The following is a 22,093-nucleotide window of genomic DNA, read 5'->3' on the forward strand; positions in this document are numbered from 1 at the left end:
TCTGCATGAATCATACATGAAAAGTGGTTGAAAACACCCAAAAGCTTTGTGAGAAAAATGTTTCTTCTCTTTAATGGCCGTTAGGATGAAGAATACTTACAGGCTTATGGTGGGCAACAAGGGCTGCAAGTGCGGGAAGACTGTGAGGCTGAAGATGACTTAGATGAGATTACTGATTCCCAGGTTGCTTCTGAGACCCACGAGGTATTTGTTCAACTTCTACAGTTTCCTGAGTTTCTTTCCTTCCAGATTTAAAATGAGCACCTACTTAAGGGAAAAAAAAAACCTATCAGTGAAAAGTTGATGCATCTCTGAACTGTCGTTATAGTAGAAACCCAAGCCCCGACCTAGAGAAGTGAGTTCTGGTGCCTGGCGTCTGTGAGAAATGTGTACCCTGGAGTGGTAATACTTCTTCCTTTTTAAAATTTTTATTTCTCTTTAATATTGTGTGTGTGTGTGTGTGTGTGTGTGTGTGTGTGCGTGCGCGCGCGCGCGCGCGGATGCACGCGTGCTTGTGTGCTTGTAAGTATCTGTGCATGGCATACACATGGTCAGTTAGAGGGGACTTGTGAAGTTTCTTCTCTCCTAACTTTATGTGGATTCTGAGGGTCAAACTCAATTTTGCACAGCAAACTCAAGTTTGTACAGTATGTACTCTGCCTGCTGAGCATCGTAGCTGGCATAAGTGGTAGTGCTGAAAGGGAATTTTAGGGCTGACTTTTAAAAGTGGTATGCCACTGCTTTGAAATCAGTGCTATAATTATTTTAATTAGCTAGTTTGGACCATTATTCAACAAACAATGTAAGATTCCTTGTTTTAGATTCTATCTTAGGTGTTAAAGAAACAGAGATGACCTGGGTTTCTGCCCACAAGGAATTTGCAGTCTAACGTAGGAAGAAGGTGCTCAGAATTACTGTTATGGACAGTAGAAAGTGACAGATAGCTCCCAGGAGAGAGGCTTAAACACAAGAGTTCTGAAGGGCCCTGTGAGGAGGGCCCATGTCTGAGGCTGTGTTGAAGAAATGACCTGAAGTACTATTGAATGAAGAGTGGGCCTCTGGTAATTCTGAGCTGTTCTCTTGGTGAGGTAGGTAGGGACTAGCTAGGTCTGTAATAGTCTCTAAAACATTTGTATCCCTTACAACTTTTTTTCCCCCCTCCAATAATTTCCATAATGTTCTTTTCTACTTGCTAGAAAAGAGATCCACACAAGCCAGTGTTTCCTGGCTTATGCCATTTATTTGCAGTGGGTGTTAATATCAAGGCCTTAAAAGACTACTTCTTTTCTCTTGAGTGCTGGGTGTAAAACAGGAACATTTCCCTTAAGCTCAATTTTACTTTTCTTTTTGTACTTTGTATCTCACTCTTTGAAATAAATTTTAAAAATAGAGGAAAAAAATGAGACTAGTGTAAGAGACCCTTCACCTCATTGTGCAGTTGTAGAAGGTGTCTAATCCAGAGGACCCTGGCAAAGGGGAAGAAGACCCAGAACAGGCAGGCTGCCTGAAACAGTATCATTCTGCCTAGCATACGTTCACCCAACTTGGTCTTATCTGCGAGGACACTTGCAGATGTGAGAAGAAATCAAGTAGACCTGAAAGCAGGGAGCAGAGCAGTTGGAAGGCTGCCAAGGAGGTCTTTGGGTGGTCAAAGGTTGGAAGGAAAACAGAATTCTGTGCATATATCACGTGTCCTCACAGGATAAGCAAATGAATTATTATAAGCACATGAAAAGATTCAATAAGGTAAGATTTAAAATCTATTTTAAGATTGACAAAACCTGAGAATACTGGAAGATGTCTTATTTTGTTGGGGGACCTATACTAAGCAATGTCACAACAGGATTTCTTTGGGTTCTGCTATCTTGTGGGCGTGTCAAGCTTGTTTTTTGTTGTAGAATCTGTCCAGGTGTGCTTCTGTACCTGGTGACTCTCAAAGAAAGGGTCTTCTTTCAGGGCAGGTCTGTTTAGGTCAGAATAGAGTCCCACATGCAAGGATTTCTCCTTAAGCACTGCTCCCTCTGGACATGATCACAGCTGAACAGGGCTTCAGGGAAGTGCTCCTGCTGTGGAGATGACTCATGACTCAACCCTAGTCCTGGTCTTTGTGAGATGTGAGAAGTGTGGCAGCCCACTTTGCCCACTTTCAGTATAATCTACACCTTTACTGTTCTTAAGAGGCCCATCAGCCCTAAAGCATGTTGTCCTTCAACTCAACACTTCTACTTTAATGAGAATTTAAAACGATAATCTAAGATGGGGTTCAAAATCCTAGAATGTGTGTATTGGCAGTGTCAGATTTCTATTGTCGCCATACTGACCCTATAGGAGAGGAACCCAAGCCTTTCTTTTGCTGTAAAGCATGGGAAGATATGTCTGATAATTGAGAGGAGCCAGGTGCTATAGTCTTCTCTCAGCTCCCTTATTGCTTGTTTGTAAATCTAAAAACAAACAGCCAAAGTTTGGATGAAGATAAAATAGTCATAGTGATTGCTTTTAGACTGTGGGGTTATTTAGTCCTGGCCACAGAGTTTTCTGTTAACCCTAGCATTAGGGTGTTATAGACAAGTGGATTCTGATGTTCACTGGCCAGACAGTTTAGCAGAACTAATGAAAAGTTTCTGCCTAAGGGAGTGAGAGAGAGACCAAGTGACCTCTGATGTGTACACACACACCCCTCCCCAATAATAGTTTGCATTCAGCAAACCAATCATTTAGATCAAATGATTAAGTTTTTATGCATGCTTATATCCAGCTTACCATCTGTGAACAGCTCTGGGGTGCAAGCCAGAGACACAGCTCTGCACAGCTACCAATAGTAGCCTTATTTCTTTTTAGAGACCTCAAGACAGGTGAAGCTGAGGTTCTTGACTTTACAAGAAAGAAGATGAGGATGAGCCCATACTAAGCAGAGTTCAGTGAAGTTCATGGAGAGAGAGGACAGAGAGAGACAGATTGCACAGGGTTAAGAAGAAAGACTCCCAGCATGAGTCAGGCTGTTTGATATGTCTTTGTAGGAGCCCCTACCTTTACTTTGGTGGATTCTTCAGGGTGCTGAGGAATTTAAATGAGATTCTAGGGTACTTCCTGAAATAATTTGATAGGATTTCAACTGATGAGCTCATAGGAATTGCTGATAGAGTTAGAATGTTTTCAGGTAAGCCAAAGTTAATAGTGGTATTTATGAGATTCTCCTAAAATATCTGAGAAAGGAGTAAGGACAAACTCAGGGCCTTAAAAGTGGCTCATTCATTGTGATCTGGGTGTGGTGGTGCACACCTGTAGTCCCAGCACTCAGGGAGGCAGAGGCAGGCGGATCTCTGTGAGTATAAGGCTTCCAAGTGGTTTACAAAATGAGTCCAGGACAGCCAAGGTTAACAGAGAAACCCTGTCTGAAAAAACAAAACGAAACCAAAGTGGTTCACTGTTATTTTAACATTTATGTTTGAAAATTTCTCTATATAAAAGGAATACTGTGATTCTGTTTGTCAGCCCTCACAATAAATCTCGGTAATTGTGCTAGAATCCTTAGTTTTCCACTGGCAAAAAAGATTTCACCCAGACACCAGAGGGGAGTTCCTTTCTTGTCTCATTTCCTGTCCCATAATTTCCCATCTTTCTATTATACCTTATTGTCATTGATGAAGGATAATCCCATTACTCTTCAGGAAAGTCAAATTCAGTTTAAGGGACGGCTCCTTCCGACACTCAGCACACAGAGAAAAGATCAGCATAGTCTTTTTAAGCCCTGATATTAGCACCCAATTAGACACCTTCTTCTACAACTGCACAGTGAGGTGAAGAGTCTCTTACACTAATCTTTTATTTTTTTCTCTATATTTAAATTTATTTCAAGAGTGAGGCACAAGTTCATAAAGAAAAGTCAAATGCAGCCTAAGAGAGAGGCTCCTTTTTTTTTTTTAATTGATTATGTATACAATGTTCAGCCTGCATGTACACCTGCACACCAGAAGAGGGCACCAGATCTCATTATAGATGGTTGTTAGCCACCAAATGGTTGCTGGGAATTGAACTCAGAACCTTTGGAAGAGCAGCCAGTGTTCTAAACCTCTGAGCCACCTCCCCAGCCCATAGAGGCTCCTGTTAACACCCAGCACTAATAGAGAAAAGAAAGGAGTAGTCTTTTAAAGCCCTGATGATATTAACACCTACTGCAGATAAACGGCTTAAGCCAAAAACACTGGCTTTTTTTTGTTTGTTTTTAAGTCCTGGCTTTGCAGAGGCTAACACTACTGCTTCTCCTACCCTACTTGATCTAAGTGTACTAGAAATTCATCTATCTCTTTCTTTCTTTCTTTCTTTCTTTCTTTCTTTCTTTCTTTCTTTCTTTCTTTCTTTCTTTCTTTCTTTTTAAGAAATTCATCTTAATGTCTACCTGCTCCTGCCTTGGTTTGTTTTTGTGGTGTTGGGATTGAATCTAGAATCTCAGGCATGTTAAACAAGGGCTATGTCACTGAGCTATACTCACAACCTCATATTTTTACCCGACATAGTTTTGGATTAATCCAAGTACTTACATGTAGACTAATTAATTTTTTTTTTGATATACCTTATTGTTTCTTCTTGTTAGATATTTGGGTTGTTGTTATGGATAAATGTTCGCCTTTTTTGTTTTGTAGATAGGTATTGGTAGAATTACTGAGCTAGATTAGCATGTTGCTGATTTTTAAGGTAATTAACAGTTTTCCAAAGTGATTATATCATTTTATACTTTTGGTTTGGTAGAATCCTCATCCTTCCTCCTCACTTGGTATCATGTTCTTTCTTCAGCCCTTCAATGGCTGCATCATTACTCTGATGGCAAATGACACTGAGCACTGTTTATATATTCTTTTGGACTTACATAGTCTTAAGGATTTGAATGTAGTCACTTTTTCTTTAAAGTGGTTGTCTTTTCTTTATATAAGCTGCAGAATGTATAAGGTCTTCATTGAGATTATTGATTATATATTTGTATTTTACATAGATAGTATATTTTGTTTGTGTATAGTTTATGTGCATATTTTTAGTGTCTGTAATCTACAGAAAGGTTGCTAGGAGGGTGTCTATTTATTCTAGATATAAAGTCCATTGGCAGATATGTGGTTTGTGAATTTTTTTTCTTAACATCTGAATTACATCTTCATTTTCTTATTTTAATTATTTTTTTATTTTTATTTTTTTGGGTTTTTTGTTTGTTTTGTTTTGTTTGAGACAGGGTTTCTCTGTGTAGCCTGAGCTGTCCTGGACTCACTTTGTAGACCAGGCTGTCCCCGAACTCACATTGATCTGCCTGCCTCGGCTTCCCAAGTGCTGGAATTAAAGGCTTGCACCACCACACCCAGCCTCCATCTTTATTTTCTTAAATTTAAATTTTCTACCTGAGATCAGGCATACTCAAGGTAATATGGCTGTAAACAAATTAAAGTTTTTAAATTTTTTCTCTTTAATGTATATGGGAGTTTTGTTTGCATACATGTTAGTGTGCCACGTGTATGCTGTGCCTTTGATGGCCGGAAGAGAGGGCATCAGACCTCCTGAGTCCTCCGTTGAGTTGTCTCTCTAGTCCTCAAATGTAATTTTTATAAGTAGAAAATAATTTGGATGATGACCAAGTGATTTTGTAACCTAAGAAAATTTTGATTACCCCATGATTATAAAATTAACTCCCTCTTTTCTTCTGGAAGCTTTGAATCATTAGTGTTAGTCTAGGTTAGATTTGAGATATGAGAACAATCCCTTGTTTTTAAATAAAAATGCTTTTCCAGCTGTTCTGTTGGTTTGCTGTGTAGGCTTTCCTTCATATCAAGTCACTGTAGTTTTTGTGTTGTTGGCTGACTTTGTTTACTTTGGGCTCTTCTGCATTAATTTGTTCTATAGAGTGTGTATGTCAGCACACCACAGCAGTTGCAGTAACGGAGCATGGAACCAGATAAAGCAAGCCACCACTGTGATTCTTCCTAAGGTTCTTTTCTGTAATGGACTTATCAGTATCTACTTGAAATCTGGCTCGGTTTTTGATGGAGATGCCCATGTATCTCTAGGTTAAAGTGTGTGTGCGTGCGCGTGTGCTTGCCTGCCTGCCTGCCTGCCTGCCTGTCTGTCTGTATATTTGCCTCTGTACATGAGAACAGGTATCTATGTATACCAGAAAAGGATGTTGGATTTGTCAGTGCTGGAGTTAGTGGTGGCTGTAAATCACCTTATATGAGTGCTGAAAACTCAGTTCGGATCCTTTGCTAGAGCAGTATGTAGTCTTAACCACTAAGCCATCTCTCTGGATCCCCCCACCCCCCCCACCCCCCCATTACCATTTTAATAAATTGTTAATGAAACATCTTCCTTCTTTCTTTGTAATGAGAATCCTTTTTGTTTCCTTTGCCTTATTGACTTCCAGTGCAGGTGCTATGTACAGCAGAAAACTAACGACAAAGCCCACTTTCTTGCATTATTTTTAGTGCTAAGAGGATGGCATTTTATTGCTCGTCAGTAAGTTTGTTCTCAGATTGAAGAAGTTCTTTTGGTTCTAGTTTGTTAGTAGCGATTTTCTGATAGGCACTAAATTTTTGTAATCCCCTTTTTTGTATCTGTTGAAGTAATTATGTGGTTATTATAACTGCTGCATTAAGGTTTTTGTTTGGTGGACATGATTTCTTCTTTGTGGCCATATTACTGTAGATCCATGAGTTGGCCTCCTTGGGAACGTGGACGCTCAGGCCCCACTCTAGTCTTCCCTGGTCAGAATCTGCTTCTGAACAGGATTTCCAGCCATTAGTGTATTTGTTAACACAGAGCAGTCCTGCCTGAGCATGTGGAGGTACAGCAGGGACATTTTGGCAATGATGTGTTGAAGATTCAGCATAGGTGCCACTAATTCTGATTTCAGATATGTACACATGATATAGAAATGGTTAGTGTTACACTAACAAGAATCTGACATTCTGGGCCTGCAGAATTCTCCAGCATGCTAAACTTTACAGCACTGAAAAGCCATACATTGGAGTGAAATTGACATGCCAGGCTCCATGTTCATTCAGCATTTGGATTCCTGGAGCTTCCTGTTTGTACTACTTGTTACAGAGTCTGCCTTGTAGTTAGCTCTTTGCCTTGAAAATGTTTAGGAAAGGAAACTAACAGTGATTATGCGTGGGTTTAGCTTTTTACGCATTTTCTAAAAGCATGCATTTGTTTCTTTTAAGATAAAGAACTGTTCATGATAATGAAGAGGCAAGCTGCACTTTTTATTACACTGGTAGACAGTGTTTAAGTGAGCCTTATATTTAGTAGTGCCTGTCTTCACCTGCCAGTGGGCTGCTGAGATTAACGTAAGAGGGAGATGAGAGGGCCATAGGAGCTCCGAGAGAAGAATTGTGTGAAAAAACTGCTTTAGTTTGTTTGGGTTAGCACTAGAGGAGTTTTTGTAAGGGACTCTTACAAAAGGGACTCTTTTGTAAGGGACTAAGATAAAACATGGTTTAAGTAGCAGAAGAAATGGTTTTTGTCATTTACTGGTCTCAGCACTAAGTACACAGTGAGTTAACACTAGACAGCAGGAGTGAAGTAAGGAGGAAAGGGAGAAGGGGAGTAACAAAGAAGGGTTGTGAAGACTTCAGTAGGAGCAAGCAGCCACCCAACCCAAGACTGAGGGATAGCTTCCTGACTGAAGTTAGGGACTGTGAACTGTTGAGCTTACATGGCGGAAGTAGCCATTGCAGATACCACGTGAGTTGTCATTGTTAACCTAGTGTTATCGTAGTGGTATGGATTTACTATAAGATAAAAGGTGATAGCTTATATCATAGTCATAGACAACCTAAGTTGTGTGGAGCTTTGCTGTGGTCTGGATTTGCTGTAAGGCAGCAGGGATGTTTAATTGATGCCTGTGCTCTAGCAAGTGTGAGAGGCAGCAGTGTGGAGGTCCTCAGGTGTTAACCACATGCAGGAATTTGAAGGTATTCCAAAAGAAAGTTTCTTTTTAAAATTTGAAGTTTTTCCCCACTGGAGTTGGCTTCATGTTTCACATAGCCTTTTACCAAGATCTTTAAAGTATACTTAGACTTTTAATGACTATGGGCTTACTTCTCCCTGTTTGCTTCTGTCTGCCTGTAGGGAGGAATGGAAACCTTAGAACTCCAGAAAGACATAAAAGAAGAATCAGATGAAGAAGAAGATGATGATGAAGAATCTGGACGATTGCGTTTTAAAACAGAAAGGAAAGAAGGAACAATTATTAGGCTCTCAGATGTGACTAGAGAAAGAAGGAACATCCCAGAAACTTTGGGTAATTTTTGGTTTTGGCCTGTGGGTAATTTTGTTTGGGGGGGGGTCCTGCTTCCCCAATCTTTATTTCCATTTCAGATTTCTCCAGGTCTTATCACGATTGACTGTTGGTGAGGGCATCTGGTATACGGGAGGCTGGTGCTCAGCTGTGCTCATCGTTATGTCAAGCAAACACTTCTGGGTTATAAGTGTTTCAGTGGAGTATTTAGAAGTTGTCTGTCTGTTTATCTGTCTATCTAGTTTTTTTTTTTAGTTTTCTTTGGGAATATATGGTCTAAAGCTACTCCTTCATGTCCTGTCTTTCTTGGCTGTACTGAGGTGGTGGCATGGGGATGCTTGGCCTAGATACTGGCTTTCTCTACTAGACTGTGCCCCCTCAGGTAGCCAGTGCTAAATCTGGGCCAAATTGGTTTTATTTTGCACGTGTAACATCTTCGTAGCCATCCTTTGGGGTTTCAGTGACTAGCTAAGAGATTGTTAACTGAATGTCAAGAATTTGCCACTGAAGACCTTCTTCAGACTGTTGCTGCCTGACACCATCACCTCCAACCCTTTGTACAGTTTGTATCCTTTCCCACTGATCATTGGGTTCACATAGGATTGACACAATCACCCCATGGGCTGGGAGTATTGCTGAGTGGTAGAAGCATCTGAGGCTTTTGAAACAGTGTTGGGGCCACTCCCAGCCATTTTGAGTCTTTAGTTCCAGGCAGTACCCAGGAAGGTTGTATTTTCAGTGTGTTCCCAGCTGTGGCTTTCTAATGAGGAAGACAAGCCTTACAGGACATCCAGGTCTATTTGCCTTTCTATTTTGGTCTAGATAAAAGTCAAGGTCCAATATGCTCAACCATGTTCATAGCTGCCTTATTCATAATAGCCAGAACATGGAAACAGCCTATATGTCCCTCAGTAGAAGAATGGATTAAGAAACTGTGGTACATTTACACTATGGAATACTACTCAGCTATTAAAAACAAGGAATTTTCGAAATTTGTGGACAAATGAATTGAACTAGAAATTATCATAATGAGTGAGTTCACCCAGAAGCAAAAAGAGTTAAATGGTATATACTCACTTATATTGAGACACTAGTCCAAGGGGTACGTCCCCATGAAAAACTTTACCTACTAGGAAAGTGGGTCAGAGGGGAGGACATCCTATTGAGACTTTAGGTGTGAGAAGCCTGAGAGAATGAGGAAATAGAAGGATCCAGAGGGTCCTGGAAAACTACAGGTGGGTCTGGGCCCTGGGGTCCTCCTCAAACTATGGCACCAGCCAAGGAAAATATAGGCAGTAAACTTCGAACCCCTACCCAGACTAGCTGATGGACAGGACATTCTCCACTGTTAAGTGGAGAAGGAGATCTGACTTTCACACAAACTCTGGTGCCCCATATTTGACCATGTCCCTTGGATGGGGACACCTGGTGGCACTCAGAGGAAGGACAATAGGTCACCAAGAAGAGACTCAATACCCTATGAGCATATACAGGGGGAGGAGGTCCCCTCAGTCACAGACATAGGGGAAGGGAATGGGGGGGGGAGTGGGAGGGAGGGAGGAATGGGAGGATACAAGGGATGGGCTAACAACTGAGATGTAATTTGAATAAATTAATAATAAAAAAAGGAAAAAAAAAGTCAAGGTCCAAGCCTTATATTACTTCAATGGTCTGGTCAGTCAATCTTCTCTCCCTCCCCCTCTCCCCCCCATGTGTGTATACAGAAGTTGGCAGATATACTTTCCTACTCTCCTTTTATTATTTTTAAACACTATTGTTTGTGGTTGTATTAGTTATTTTCCTGTTGCTGTGACAAAATCCCATGGCCAAAACAACTTACAAAAAAGTGTTGTTGGGCTTATAGTTTCAGAGGGTTTGAGTTTATGATGGCAAAGCAAAGCTACAGTGGTAGGAACAGCTGAGAGTTCAAGTCTTGATCCACAAGTAGGAGGCAGAGAGAGCAACACAGACATATTGGTAATGGTGTAAGTCATCAGAAACCTCAAATCTTGCTCCTTTCCCCAACAAGGCCACACCTTCTAATCCTTCACAAATAGTTCCATCAATTGGGACCAAGCATTTCTAATATATGAGCCCATGTATCTTGTCATTCAAGGCTTGGGGCCTGGAACCCTAGCTAGGAACAGTGAGGGAATGAAGAAAAGATAGACAGACACACAGTGAAGCCTGGGGTCAAGTGAGGTTCTCTAACATTACCTTAAGCTACCTCCAGCTACTTGGAACCTCAGCTTTTTCATTATGTACAGCACAAGGGAATGGGCTAGCTAGCCTTGGTAGAAAGTCTGTATAAGAGAGCAGTCTCAGGCTATAAACATCTCAGAGGAGGAAGCGCCTAGTCTTTGCCCACACTGATCAGTTGTTCAAAGTTGGACTCCAACTCCAAGGAAAGATTTCCCATTCCTCTTGAGCCTGGCCTGTTTGGATGTAATAATTTTTGCCAATTTCCCATGGCCTTGGATTCCTCAAAATGGTTGCTTACATTTCAAAATACACATTCTCTCAGGACTTCACTCCCTTGGGGCTACCCCCCTCCCCCCAACCAAGAGTCATTCTCATTCAAACCACAACATGGTTGTTTTTACTACTAAACAAGAGCATGGAGCATGTATCTTTCAGGGGCATATACAGAGTCTCCAGGTGAACTCTAAGCTGTCCTCATCCACTAACACAAATTCAGCTCATTATCAGGGTTGTAAGCATTCATTTCCTCTCCCTCTGAGGATGTGAGCATAGCTATTCTGGAATGTTCCACTTGTCTGTACGAATACTTTAGTTTGGTCCATTCTTTTTAGGGCCTTTGCTTCCTTTCCTTGTTTTCAGAGTTATTTAAACTTTGCTTTATCCAGAAAGCTGTCAAATGTGCTTTCTTTTCAAGATACCTGACAACAATAACCAGTCTACTCCAGAGATAAAAGGCTAGAAGGGTGAGGAGAGGACTTGGAACCCTTAGAAACAGTGCTGTAATGGTAAACATTCTGATTATGTATTTTCCTCTAAAAAGGATTAAAGTGCAGTTTTGTAGAATATGGTAATTTGGCTAGTTCTCCGCCCCCCCCCACCCCACCCCATTTAGAGTTCCAATTTAAGTGAGCTTAATGTTTGGAAAGTTTACTAGTAACTTCAAAGTTGGGGTTATTGTCAATATGCAAAGAATGTCACCACTCTTCAGAAGACTGTTTCCTGAGAGAAGGGGCTTCCTGATAGGGCTTGCACCTTCCCAGGCAGAGTGGACAGGTACAAGGTTTGCTGAGGAAGAGGGTGCCACAGCCTTTGAGAGCTGAAAATTTACATGAGTGTCACCTGTCAGCTTGTTTTTGTGTCCTCAGTCCCAAGATGGAGTTTATTGAATTGTAACGCCGTTTGCCTGCTTTTATACTGAGGTGAAAGTGTGTTTCTACAACAGTCCCTGTGTTCTCTAGTGATGCGTACTATCTGGACAGTTTTTTTTTTCCTATTTGTCATTTTGTTTACTAATAAAAACTTAAGTTAAAAAATAGATTTATTTTATTTTGTGTGTTTTGAGAGTTTGCCTAAGTGTATGCTTATCATATGTGTGTCTTAGTGCCCGTGGAGCTCAGAAAAGAGGTCTAGATCCCCTGGAACTGGAATTATGGGTGGTTGTGAGCTGCCATGTGGGTGCTGGGAATTGAATGGGTCCTCTGGAAGAGCAGACGGTGCTCTTAACTCGAGCCATCTCTCCAGCCCACAAACAACTTTACTCCCTTAGTGATAGATAGATTTGATTAATCTTGAGAATCCTTTGTTCTTTCAAGAAGAATCAAATGCTGCTGTGGTACCTCCCATTTCTGACTCTGAAAGCTTGTATGTGAAGTCATCTTTTTGACATCTAGAAGGGAGTGTCACTGCTTTCAGATACACATATTGCTTCAAGTGTGAAAACACTAGTTCACACACATGATTCTCCACTATTAAAGAGCTAAATCTCAGTTGTTGACTGGGATATTTATTTACTTTAGGCTGGGGTTTTCATTTAAGCTATTTTTACTTAGTTGGTTAGACTTTTTTTCAGTCAGGATTTTACAAGTTAAACCTTATAGGAAAACATTGAAGTGATGGTTTTCTCCCTTCTCTAACGGATGACACACTACTGTGAATTCAGAACAGTTGACTAAGGTTGCTAGACCGTGTGTGTGTGTGTGTGTGTGTGTGTGTGTGGTTGTGTGTGTGTGTGTGTGTTTGGTGTCTACGAACATGCCAGGGCTTGCTCTACACAGACACTGGGCTGAGCCTGAGAGTGAGGAGCAGCAGCAGCCTCTCTTGCTCTAGGAAGCTGGCCTGGACTAGGGATGGTCTTTGAAAGCAGCAGGATCTTGGGGAAGATGTGCTCTTTTTCTTTCTAAGCTAAGTTTTACATTCACTCTGAATTTTGTGTTCATTCTCACTGGCACATGCATCATGTTAAATTACCTTTTATTGCTTTGACTCAGCTGCTTGGCAATCCTTATATCTTGTTTTGTTGACCTAATACCCTAGCTACTTCCATGGAAGACAAAAACCTGTAGGAAGAACCCTTTCATCTAGTGACAGTGGGTGGTTGTTAATGACAGTAGCCACATACTCACCTTTTTATACTATGCTGCTTTGTTTTGATTTAAAATTTGGGGGGTTTGGTTTTCTTTTGAGATTTGCCATTTTTATTTTGCCAAACAATATTCCGTAAGTATGTGTTCATTTCTAACTGCTCTAATTTAGATGCAAATATGTTGTTTCTAGGAATAGTATAGTAGTGTAATTGTAGTTGCTTTATGATGTATCGCTTTAGGATTTGGATATAGTTCAGAAAATACTTATGGGGAAATTAACATTTCAGTTGAAGTTACAAATGTAATTTCTATCCTGTCATATTTTGGTGACCTTTTGTGACAGCTTGTCTCAATTGGAGGAGAACATTTTTTCTTGCTGATTAAAGATGTCATTTGAAACCATTTTATTACTGAGGCTAGCCAAATTAATCTTGACACTCAGAACCACCAGAAAAATAATTGCTGATTCACTGCATAAAATCTGTGTGTGAAGCAATCATGTAGTCAAGATTAAAATAAAAATTTGTGCTGGTTAAAAGGAGATTATTATGTTTTCTTTCCAAAGGTCCTCATTTGAATGAGAGGGGATACCACATCAGTATTTCCAAGAAAAGGAATCAGACTAGAAGGAGTTTTAGTCCGATACAGCAAAGTGATATGTAACATCCCCCAGTAGAGTAGTAGAAAGGCTGACAGCAGTGTGTAGTGATGTCTTAAGAAAATACACGTTGACTAATATAAGATGTATTACCACATTTAGACACTACTGTAAAACAAAGAAACCCTATTTGGATGAAAGGCCTCCCTTAGTGCTTAGGATAATATGCTGTTGGAAGAGTTTTAGGGTCTATGCTCCTGTTCACTGCACTCTGAAGCATGGGAGAGACACAGTGGCTCTGTGATCCTCCGGCAGTGCTTTAAATAGCCAGCTTTTCCTTGAATGGCTTTTCTCTGATTTGACAAGGTGTCTGTGTCTGGCTGTGTGGACACACAATGTTGTTTTGACAGTATGACATATATACTAGTGAATGTACAAGTTTAAAGTGAAATGAAGCTATTGAGTGTTTATTCTTTAGGAATTATCCTTAATAATTTGACTTCAGAAGGAGGTCAGTAGTGGCTTTGATGTATAGGAGAACACTTGGGGTTTTTTTTTTTCCATCCTGACTCAGCCATTGCACATTAGTAGCATTTTCTTTTCTTTCTTTCTATTTTCTTTTTCTTTTTCTGTTTTTTTTTTTGAGACATGGTTTCTCTGTGTAGCCCTGGCTGTCCTGGAACTCAACCTCGTAGACCTGGCTGGCCTTGAACTCAATGTAGATCCACCTGCCTCTGCCTCCCAAGTGCTGGGACTAATGGCATGCACCACCACATCCAGCTAGTGGCATTCGCTTACTGGCCTCATTGGAGCCCAGCAGTAGAGGAAGAGTTTCCAACTGTAGGAGTCTGTGAACATTAGCTACTTCTTAGACCCACTGGGCACACCGTGTGAAAGTGGAGCATTTGAGGATTGATAGATGATCTAAGTATCAAGAGACTGCTATTTGGTTCTTACTGCTCTCCCTCCAGAGATGTGTGCAATGTGGGCTGTATTTAACATCTGTACATCTTTTTACATAGAGCTTTCGGCAGAAGCCAAAGCCGCGTTGCTTGAATTTGAAGAAAGAGAGCGACAGCATAAGCAGGGCCGCTACGGTTCCCGCCGGGGAGGAAGGCGAGGAGGAGGTTCTCTGATGTGCCGTGGAATGGGAGACCAGAGACGAGAGAACAGTGAGAGGGGAAGGATGAAGGAGCACAGGCCTGCCCTGCTTCCTACACAGCCTCCTGTCGTGGTAATTACTCGGTTTTATTGCAGTACTTGGCAGTTTTAGAGCAATGAAAGTTTGTTTTTGTGGGTCACACAGTTCATACTCACTTTTCGGAAACGATACTGAAGCAGTAGAAGAAATGGCTGAAGCTTCTGGGTTTGGGTCTGTGGTAAGATTTCGTGTGTAGCGTGAAATCTATTGGGCAGTCAGAAATCCATCTCAACACTTCATTGGACAGCTGGTGGCCTGTGTGGCTACAACCAAGCCCTGCGTTTCTCTCTTACCTCTCAAGTGTGCTGTTTTTGATATGCTGTTGTTAATACAGATAGGATTTAGGCCATAGTTGGTTATTTTATAAAGTGTTTTTCTGTAGCAGTTTTTCTTAATTTTTGTATCTTATAAAAATGTTCATGACTTAAGACTGAATTATACAGTTAAACTTGAGTGGATTTCTTCTGGGATGTCTCAGAAGCAAAGATAGGAGTCATGGTGTTTATTGTCCGTTTGCAAACTAGAGGTAAACTTCATGACTTTCTCCTTTGGAAGTCAGTGTTTGGAAGAAACATAATGCAAGATGTGTCCCTAGTGTATAGCACATAGGCTTGCAGCCTACACTTGGCTTCTGTTAACAGTTTCAGATAGCATCCATTGGTGATATGATGAAGTAGAAAGGGTGGTTGTTGGTCTTGTGTGAGACTCCAGTTTTAAAGAGAAGAAGAAAAGGTGGCTGATAGCACTTGAAAGTTTGTGACAACAGTACATAGCTCTTTTGTACACAATTGGTTGGTTCTCCATCAAGGTCAACAAGGTATGCCTCAGACTAGTTTTGTGTCATCATGAGTGTCACAGAACTCCTGTTCTTATTCACAGGTAAGGAAGGGGAATGGAGAGAGGGTCGGGGATACCATCAACAGCTAGTCAGAAAGCAAAGGTAACCTGCACCCTGACAGGGTAGCTGTGTCTTTGAATCCTGGTGTGACTGACCACCTGGTGTGTTGCGTAGCTACCAAACTGCTGGTAGACTGAATCTGATCAGCCATGCACTTTGGCTGCAGCCTTGTCCTTCCCACTAGGGCTGTCTTCAGTGAGCTTGCCCCAAGCCACAGAGATGCTTGATCTTGTTTACTCCTCACCCAGAATGGATCTGTCCCCTTGCCTGCTCACTTCCATGTTCTAGAAGGAATGTTCTTGGCTCTTGTTTATTGATTTGGGTTCGGTTCTTCTGTCAGTCAGTCCTAGCCTATTCGCAATGACATGATTTTACTCTTAGGCCGTTTACTATTCTTTTTTCTCCTTGTCAGAAAGTTAGGAGACCATTTCATCCCCAGGCAAACATGTTAGGGTCTGAAATGGAGAGGGGACACCCCTCCCCCCAATTTCAGTGCCAGCCTCTTTTCAGTGAGATCAAACAACACATGACAATTTTCCAGTTCTGTACATTGCCCACTTGGGTGTGTAAAGGTAATGAGGAGAAGCATGTATCCTGGATTCTAGGAAGAGGAGAGTTTAAGTTTGTTGGTTTCCAGATTGTTGGAAAAGTCCTTTCTTAGGAGAGATGGACAGCCAGTGTCATATACAATTTAACCTTAACCTTCTTGTTCTTCTGAAATAATTTCCTTCTTCTTGTCAGACTGTGGCTGGTCTTCTACTTGCCTTTGCCATGGCTTGTCACAAGCCTGTGTTCATCTCTTCTGTCTCACCCGATGAGCAGTCGGCCACTTTCCTAGAGAGGGACTCATTGAGGGTTTCCCACCATGCATGTTGTATCTTTTACTTGGAATGCAGTGATCTCTATAATTAAGCATCATCCCAGGAAAAATGACTAATTAGACAGTTGAATTACCAGTGTTTTGGCTGCTAATAGGCAGTATAGTTGATTTGATTAATGGTTAAAAGCAAAACTCAATCCAACTCACTTTCTGGCACTGTCAGGAGTAGACCTGCTGCTTCTTGTACAAGTCCCCAATGGGGACTTGGATGTGGGGCTGTGGGGAATTGCAGGGTCACTTTGGATTATGCATTTATTTATTTTTTGATCCTCTTACCTTTTTATATGCTATGCCCCTCTTCTTGACCAAACAGGAAGTCCTTTCTCCTGGTTTTCTCCATTCCTGATCTGTTATTTTCTGTGTGCGATGCACCTCTTTTCTCCAGTGTAGGTTTGGTCCAGATAACACTTTCTCAAAGCAACTTCTTGGAGAGCTCTCTGTGTCCCTGACCCTTTCTTAGTGGCAGGTTTCTAGTGATTGCTCCAGTCTGCCTCCTGTCTCCATAAGGAGAGGCAGGGCCAGCTGTGTTTAGAGGCTATGGGTAGCTTCATTTGCTATGGGCAGTTTGTTTCCTGGGCTGAATTTTATTTTTCAGAATTCATGCTGTGTACTTTGGGCTGTCATTTCTCACTTTGTCATGGACTGGTTGAGCCGCATGCCTGCTTATGAGTCGATGGCACAGTTTATTTATCCTGTCTTCAAAGTTTGTGTACAAGTTTATACTGTATGTTTATTCCTAAGAGTTACTGGTATAAGCTTGCAGCACATCAGCATTACTTTTGTTTCCTTCTAAGTGTTGATTTCTGTGAATTTCTCTCCTTTGGTGGTTTTCAGGCTCACTCTCCAAGATTAATCCCTCCTCCACAGCCACAGCCTCCTCCACCGCCACCACCACCTCAGCAGCAGCCAATCAGAAGTCTGTTCCAGCAGCAGCAGCTACAACCTCTACTCCCTTTACAGCACCCGCATCACCCCTCCCCACCTCAGGGAGTGCACATGCCCCCCCAGATGGAGACTCCAAGGATGATGCTGACTCCTCCTCCAGTGACTCCTCAGCAGCCCAAGAACATCCACATCAACCCACACTTCAAGGGGACAGTGGTGACCCCCGTTCAAGGTGCGTGTTCTTTCCTAGTATGTGTTCATTCACAAAGCCACCACAGAGGCAGCTAGATTCACAGACATGATGTAGCTTGGCATGTAAGTTCCTGTCTTCAAAATGTCTGCCTTTTACTTTGTGACTGAATGGAAAATACAGTGCCAGTCTCAGTGTGAGGAACACCTGGAGGTAGTTGTTGAAGTCTTTGAATGATTATTTCATATGTCTCAGGGGAAGAATGTTTCAAGTGTGTCCTACATGGTGTTCCCCTTGATTTGTGCGGGGGAACTTGGCGGGGAAAGACCAGCCTATCTTTACCTTGTTATTAACTTTGTGGCTATGACAGAAGAGGTGCTGGATCTGTGAGCTGCTTTGAGTCGCTTCCCTGAAACAGTTGGTCCTGTGTCTCCAGGCACCTTGGCTTTGTTAGAGAGCAGAACAGACAAGAGTTCTGTTTGTGTTCTTGTTTCTTCATGGGCAGAGGCAGTCCATCAACATCCAAGGTGGGTAGATAGGGCTTGTGAGGTGTACAAGGTACAGATGAAGAGGGGGCGTAGAACAGAGATGGGGAAGGCAGTGCATGCAGAGTTATCTGGGGTTCACTGAGTAGGTTAGTTCTAGGGCCTTGGGTTTAAAGTAATTAACAGAGACAAGGGCTTTGTGGGGTGACAAAAGGAAGGAAGTGATGCAGGGTCCCTCTTGTCTGGACCACTGTAAGGACTTAAATTTTACTGGAAAGAGTGACTGATTTAGGTTATATTAAGACAGGGCAAAAAGGAACTTTTGATTCTCACATAGCTGAGCCTGTCATTTGATAGTAGAGTGCATTGTGTGCTTCTGTTTATGCATCATTTTAATGCCCCCTTTTTTTTTCTCTATATTTTTTGCTAATAATTTCTTACTATTTGGTCCTCATACTATGGAAATGATGTTCGACCATTGTAGTGATTCTCTTACCTGAGTTCAAAATGGGCTACTGTGGGCACAACTGGAAACCTCAAAATTTGGCCCAGGAGTCACTAGTGGATGCCCACTGTAGTGGTGGATCAAGAAAGAGCATCAGCCATCACAAGTTATAGTGACGAGAGAGCAGTTGTTGAAGTGGATATTCTTAGAGTTCAGTGCAGCTGCTCAACTGTCATTTAGCATTTGGGGCAAATTAGAAAGGAGGAAAGGCTTGATAGGTGGGTGCCTCATGAGCGGACTGAAAATCAAAAAAAGTATCATTTGTCTCAATTCTAGTCAACCACAACATACTATTTCTTCATTAGAGTCTGATGTGGTGAAAGGTGCATAGTACATGATAGTTCCTGAAGGCCAGCTCAGCGGATGGACCAGGAAGTGCACCTGGGGAGAAGTGTGTGTCCAGCTAGCAGATGACTGAAGAGTCAGGGTCAGGGAATTGTGCAGCAGAGGCAGTGGGAGTCTACATGTAATGCAGGTGGATTAGATGCACAGGTGAGGGAGGCTAAGTATCTCCGAGGGTGGAGGTAGCTGGTCAGCAATTGAGCAAGTTCAAATGTTTGGGGCTAACAGTTCAAGTTAGGCATTGCTGGTGTACAGAAGGGCTAGAGCAGTGGTTCTCAACCTGTGGGTTGTGATCCCTTTGGGGATGGGAGGTTGTCAAATGGATTTTTCATGGGTGTCAGCTAAGACTACCAGAAAACACAGATATTTACATTACAATTCATAGCAGTAGCAAAATTACAGTCACAAAGTAACAACGAAAATAATTTTCTGGTTAAGGGTCACCAAAACATAAGGTGCTATATTAAATGGTCACAGCATCAGGATGGTTGAGAACCAGTGGTCTAGAGCTCTAGCAGAGGTGTGGGTGTTTCTAGACCAGTGGTGCTGGCGTTGTGAGTGGGAGGAAGAGAATCTGGCAGAGCTGGGGGCTGGTTGGGCTATTGATTTCCCTGGGCTTTAGGGAGGCCTCTGTTCTACTGGTGGCTTGTGTAAGTGCCTGAGTAAATTAAGAGAGTGGGACAGTCCTTTTTTGCACAGTGTTTTCTACAACAGAGTGTTGTTGTTGATAGGTGGTTAGGGGGAAACAGGCTTGAGAAAGATTAAAAGCAGGGAGAGTCACACCCTGCACTTAGAGGGAAGAGTTAGCTGTACAGGGGTGATCTAGGTAAGAAGGAAAACGTATCCTGGCAGGGCCCAGTGAGCCAGGACAGGAGTGGGGAACTCAGCAACAGGACTGGAGGCAGCAGTGAAAGTGCAGAGGGTTCCCTGCGTGTTTGGTGGTAGGAGGCAGAATCTTAGTTAAGTTCTTGTGGTGCTCTCAGTTTTCCTAGTAATCAAATAGGGGATAAAAAATGTGGAAAATTCTGAGGCGAGAAGTCTTGAAGCCATGTTCTGGGAGCAGACCAGGAGCGAACCCCAGATTTGGAGGAAATGACTGGGGATGAGAGCTAGCATGATGTTGTGTATCACTGGCTATGTTTGCCTCCTCTTATGGGTTTAGCATAGACAGCTGTGTTTACAGAGTAGTAGATAAGCAGGACCTTAAATTGATGGCTCCTGTGAAGAGAGGACACCGGAGGAGGGGTGAGTATTGAAATTGGTTCTGGAGGGAGAGAGATGATAGAGTGCCGAGAGCTGCATGGAAAGGAAGGCAGGCATTGCCAGCAGGACTGGCACAGAGGGTTCTGAAGACGGTGGCAGTGACTCAGAAACAATTTGTAAGGTAGAGAAGAGGCTTTAGATGGCATGAGGTTTGGGTTTGGGACAACAGTGGGATTGGGAAGGAACCTACCTATCAGGAAGAATGGGAGCAATCCTTGTCACTTTGGAGCTCTTGAGAAAGCGAGGGAGTTCGGGATTGTTGATAATGAGCTCAAGCGGTAGAGACGTGTCACTAGTTGGGAGAGAGAGCACAGAGTCCCTTGCCTGTGCTAGTCAAGTTGCCGGCTTATTCTGGGCATTCTCCATTTTTACCTTCCCAGTACTGGAACTGCAACTGGGTTACACACCCATGCTACATTTCTGCAGGTGCCAAGGACCTAAACTCTTGTCCCCAAACTTTCACCTCAAAGACAACGTTCTACTCCCAGCATAAGTCTTCTCTTCGTTTCCCTAAATTGAACTTCTCAGTGGTTGCCCTACACTAGCATCAAGGAGTTAGTCCTGCATCCAGGAGTTTGAATGACTTAGTACATGCTGTGTCTATCTGAAGCTCTTTAATGACACTATGAGCCCAGGAGCTTTGCTCCTTGCTCCTTGCCTTTTATGTATCTGATGCCAGAGAAAGGAAACCTTATTCTTACTGGTTACATGTGAATTCCTAGTAGTGTTTGTTCATTTAGTATTTGGTAAATAAACTTAATTGAATCCCCAATCCCTGGGGGAGGCCAGGATGCAGTATACAGATCAAACTAGCACTTCTCAGGATCTTAACAGCTAAGTACACTTAAAAGTCTTTTAAAGGTGTGCATCTATAATCCTAGCACTTGGAGGCAGGATCTCTATGGGTTTGAGGCCAGCCTGTTCTACACATAGTAAGATCTGTCTCAAAACAAACAAAAAGATTCACTCCATCCCTCCCTTCCTCCAGGGACTCCAGGGTTGACCTGGAATTAACTATGTAGACTAGGGTAACTTCGGATTCACAGAGATCTGTCTGCCTGTGCTTCTTGGATGCTAGAATTAAAGGCAGGTATCCTTATCCCTATCCCTATTCCTAGATAGACTTACATTTTTTACTTATGTGAATGTTTGTCTGTGTGAGTTAGATGCATGTGCATGCAAGTGCTCACCGTGGCCAAAAGGTGTTGAATCTCTTGAGCTGGAATTAGAGGTGGTTGTGAGCTGTCCAACATGGAGCTTGAGTCTCTGCAAGAGACAGTATGCACACCTAACCACTGAATTATCTAAACATCCCCTAAAAGTCTTTATAATTAGCATATAAACAATTTACTTAGTAACAGTATGAATATGTTAACGTGTGTGTGTGTGTGTGTGTGTGTGTGTGTGTGTGTGTGTGTGTGTGTGTATGTATGTATGTGGTGCTGGCACTGACACTCAGCCTCCCCCATGCTAGGTGTTAGGTAAGTGCTTTTCCACTGAAGTAGAGTCCTCAACTTTTGTACATCTGTTTTTTAACTACACCTGTTAGACTTTGAGAGTGAAGCCTGCTCCACTGTAATATAATTAAACCAGTTTGATGGAAGCTTTAGTTGATATCCATCTTTACAATTGTATTAAGTTGAAAACATCTTCTGGTAGATACAAAGGACCATAACAGTTTATATAAATAGTAAACACCAACTTTTCAGGTTTGAGGCTAAACTGGACTGATGCAAACATGAAAAGTTTTAAGTTCCTTTTTGTTCCATAAGGTCAAGGTGAAGGGTTGGGTCTTGATCCTGCTGCTCTCTGCACTGGGCTGGAACACACCTGCTCCTGGGCGCTGTTCTGTCTCTGTGAACTCTACATGGTTTGTTTTCTTGAAGAAAGAGGGTGGAGATTCTGACAGTGTTGACAGTTCCTCAGAGGTTCTTTTAACAAACCAGTTCATTAGAATCAGCTCTCACCTCCCAGTTCTTACTGTGCTGGGATTGTTAAACGGT

General features: G+C 42.1%; 1 protein-coding gene across 7 annotated transcripts in view; it reads left to right on the forward strand.

Annotated features, from left to right (window-relative positions):
• Rbm33 (RNA binding motif protein 33) overlaps positions 1 to 22,093 on the forward strand; it is a 99,757-nt gene that overhangs the window by 28,345 nt on the left and 49,319 nt on the right. For 4 of the 7 annotated variants that reach the window (XM_051152216.1, XM_051152217.1, XM_051152221.1 and 1 more), the window contains exons 6-9: positions 85 to 204; positions 8,110 to 8,281; positions 14,464 to 14,675; positions 17,255 to 17,537. In XM_051152216.1, the coding sequence (XP_051008173.1) occupies positions 85 to 204; positions 8,110 to 8,281; positions 14,464 to 14,675; positions 17,255 to 17,537 (787 nt within the window). The remainder of the gene's footprint in view (positions 1 to 84; positions 205 to 8,109; positions 8,282 to 14,463; positions 14,676 to 17,254; positions 17,538 to 22,093) is intronic. The other 3 variants (XM_051152218.1, XM_051152219.1, XM_051152220.1) reach the window with 3 other exon arrangements.

This window comes from Acomys russatus, chromosome 10 (genome assembly GCF_903995435.1).
Source record: "Acomys russatus chromosome 10, mAcoRus1.1, whole genome shotgun sequence".
In the NCBI taxonomy this organism is placed as follows: domain Eukaryota; kingdom Metazoa; phylum Chordata; class Mammalia; order Rodentia; family Muridae; genus Acomys; species Acomys russatus.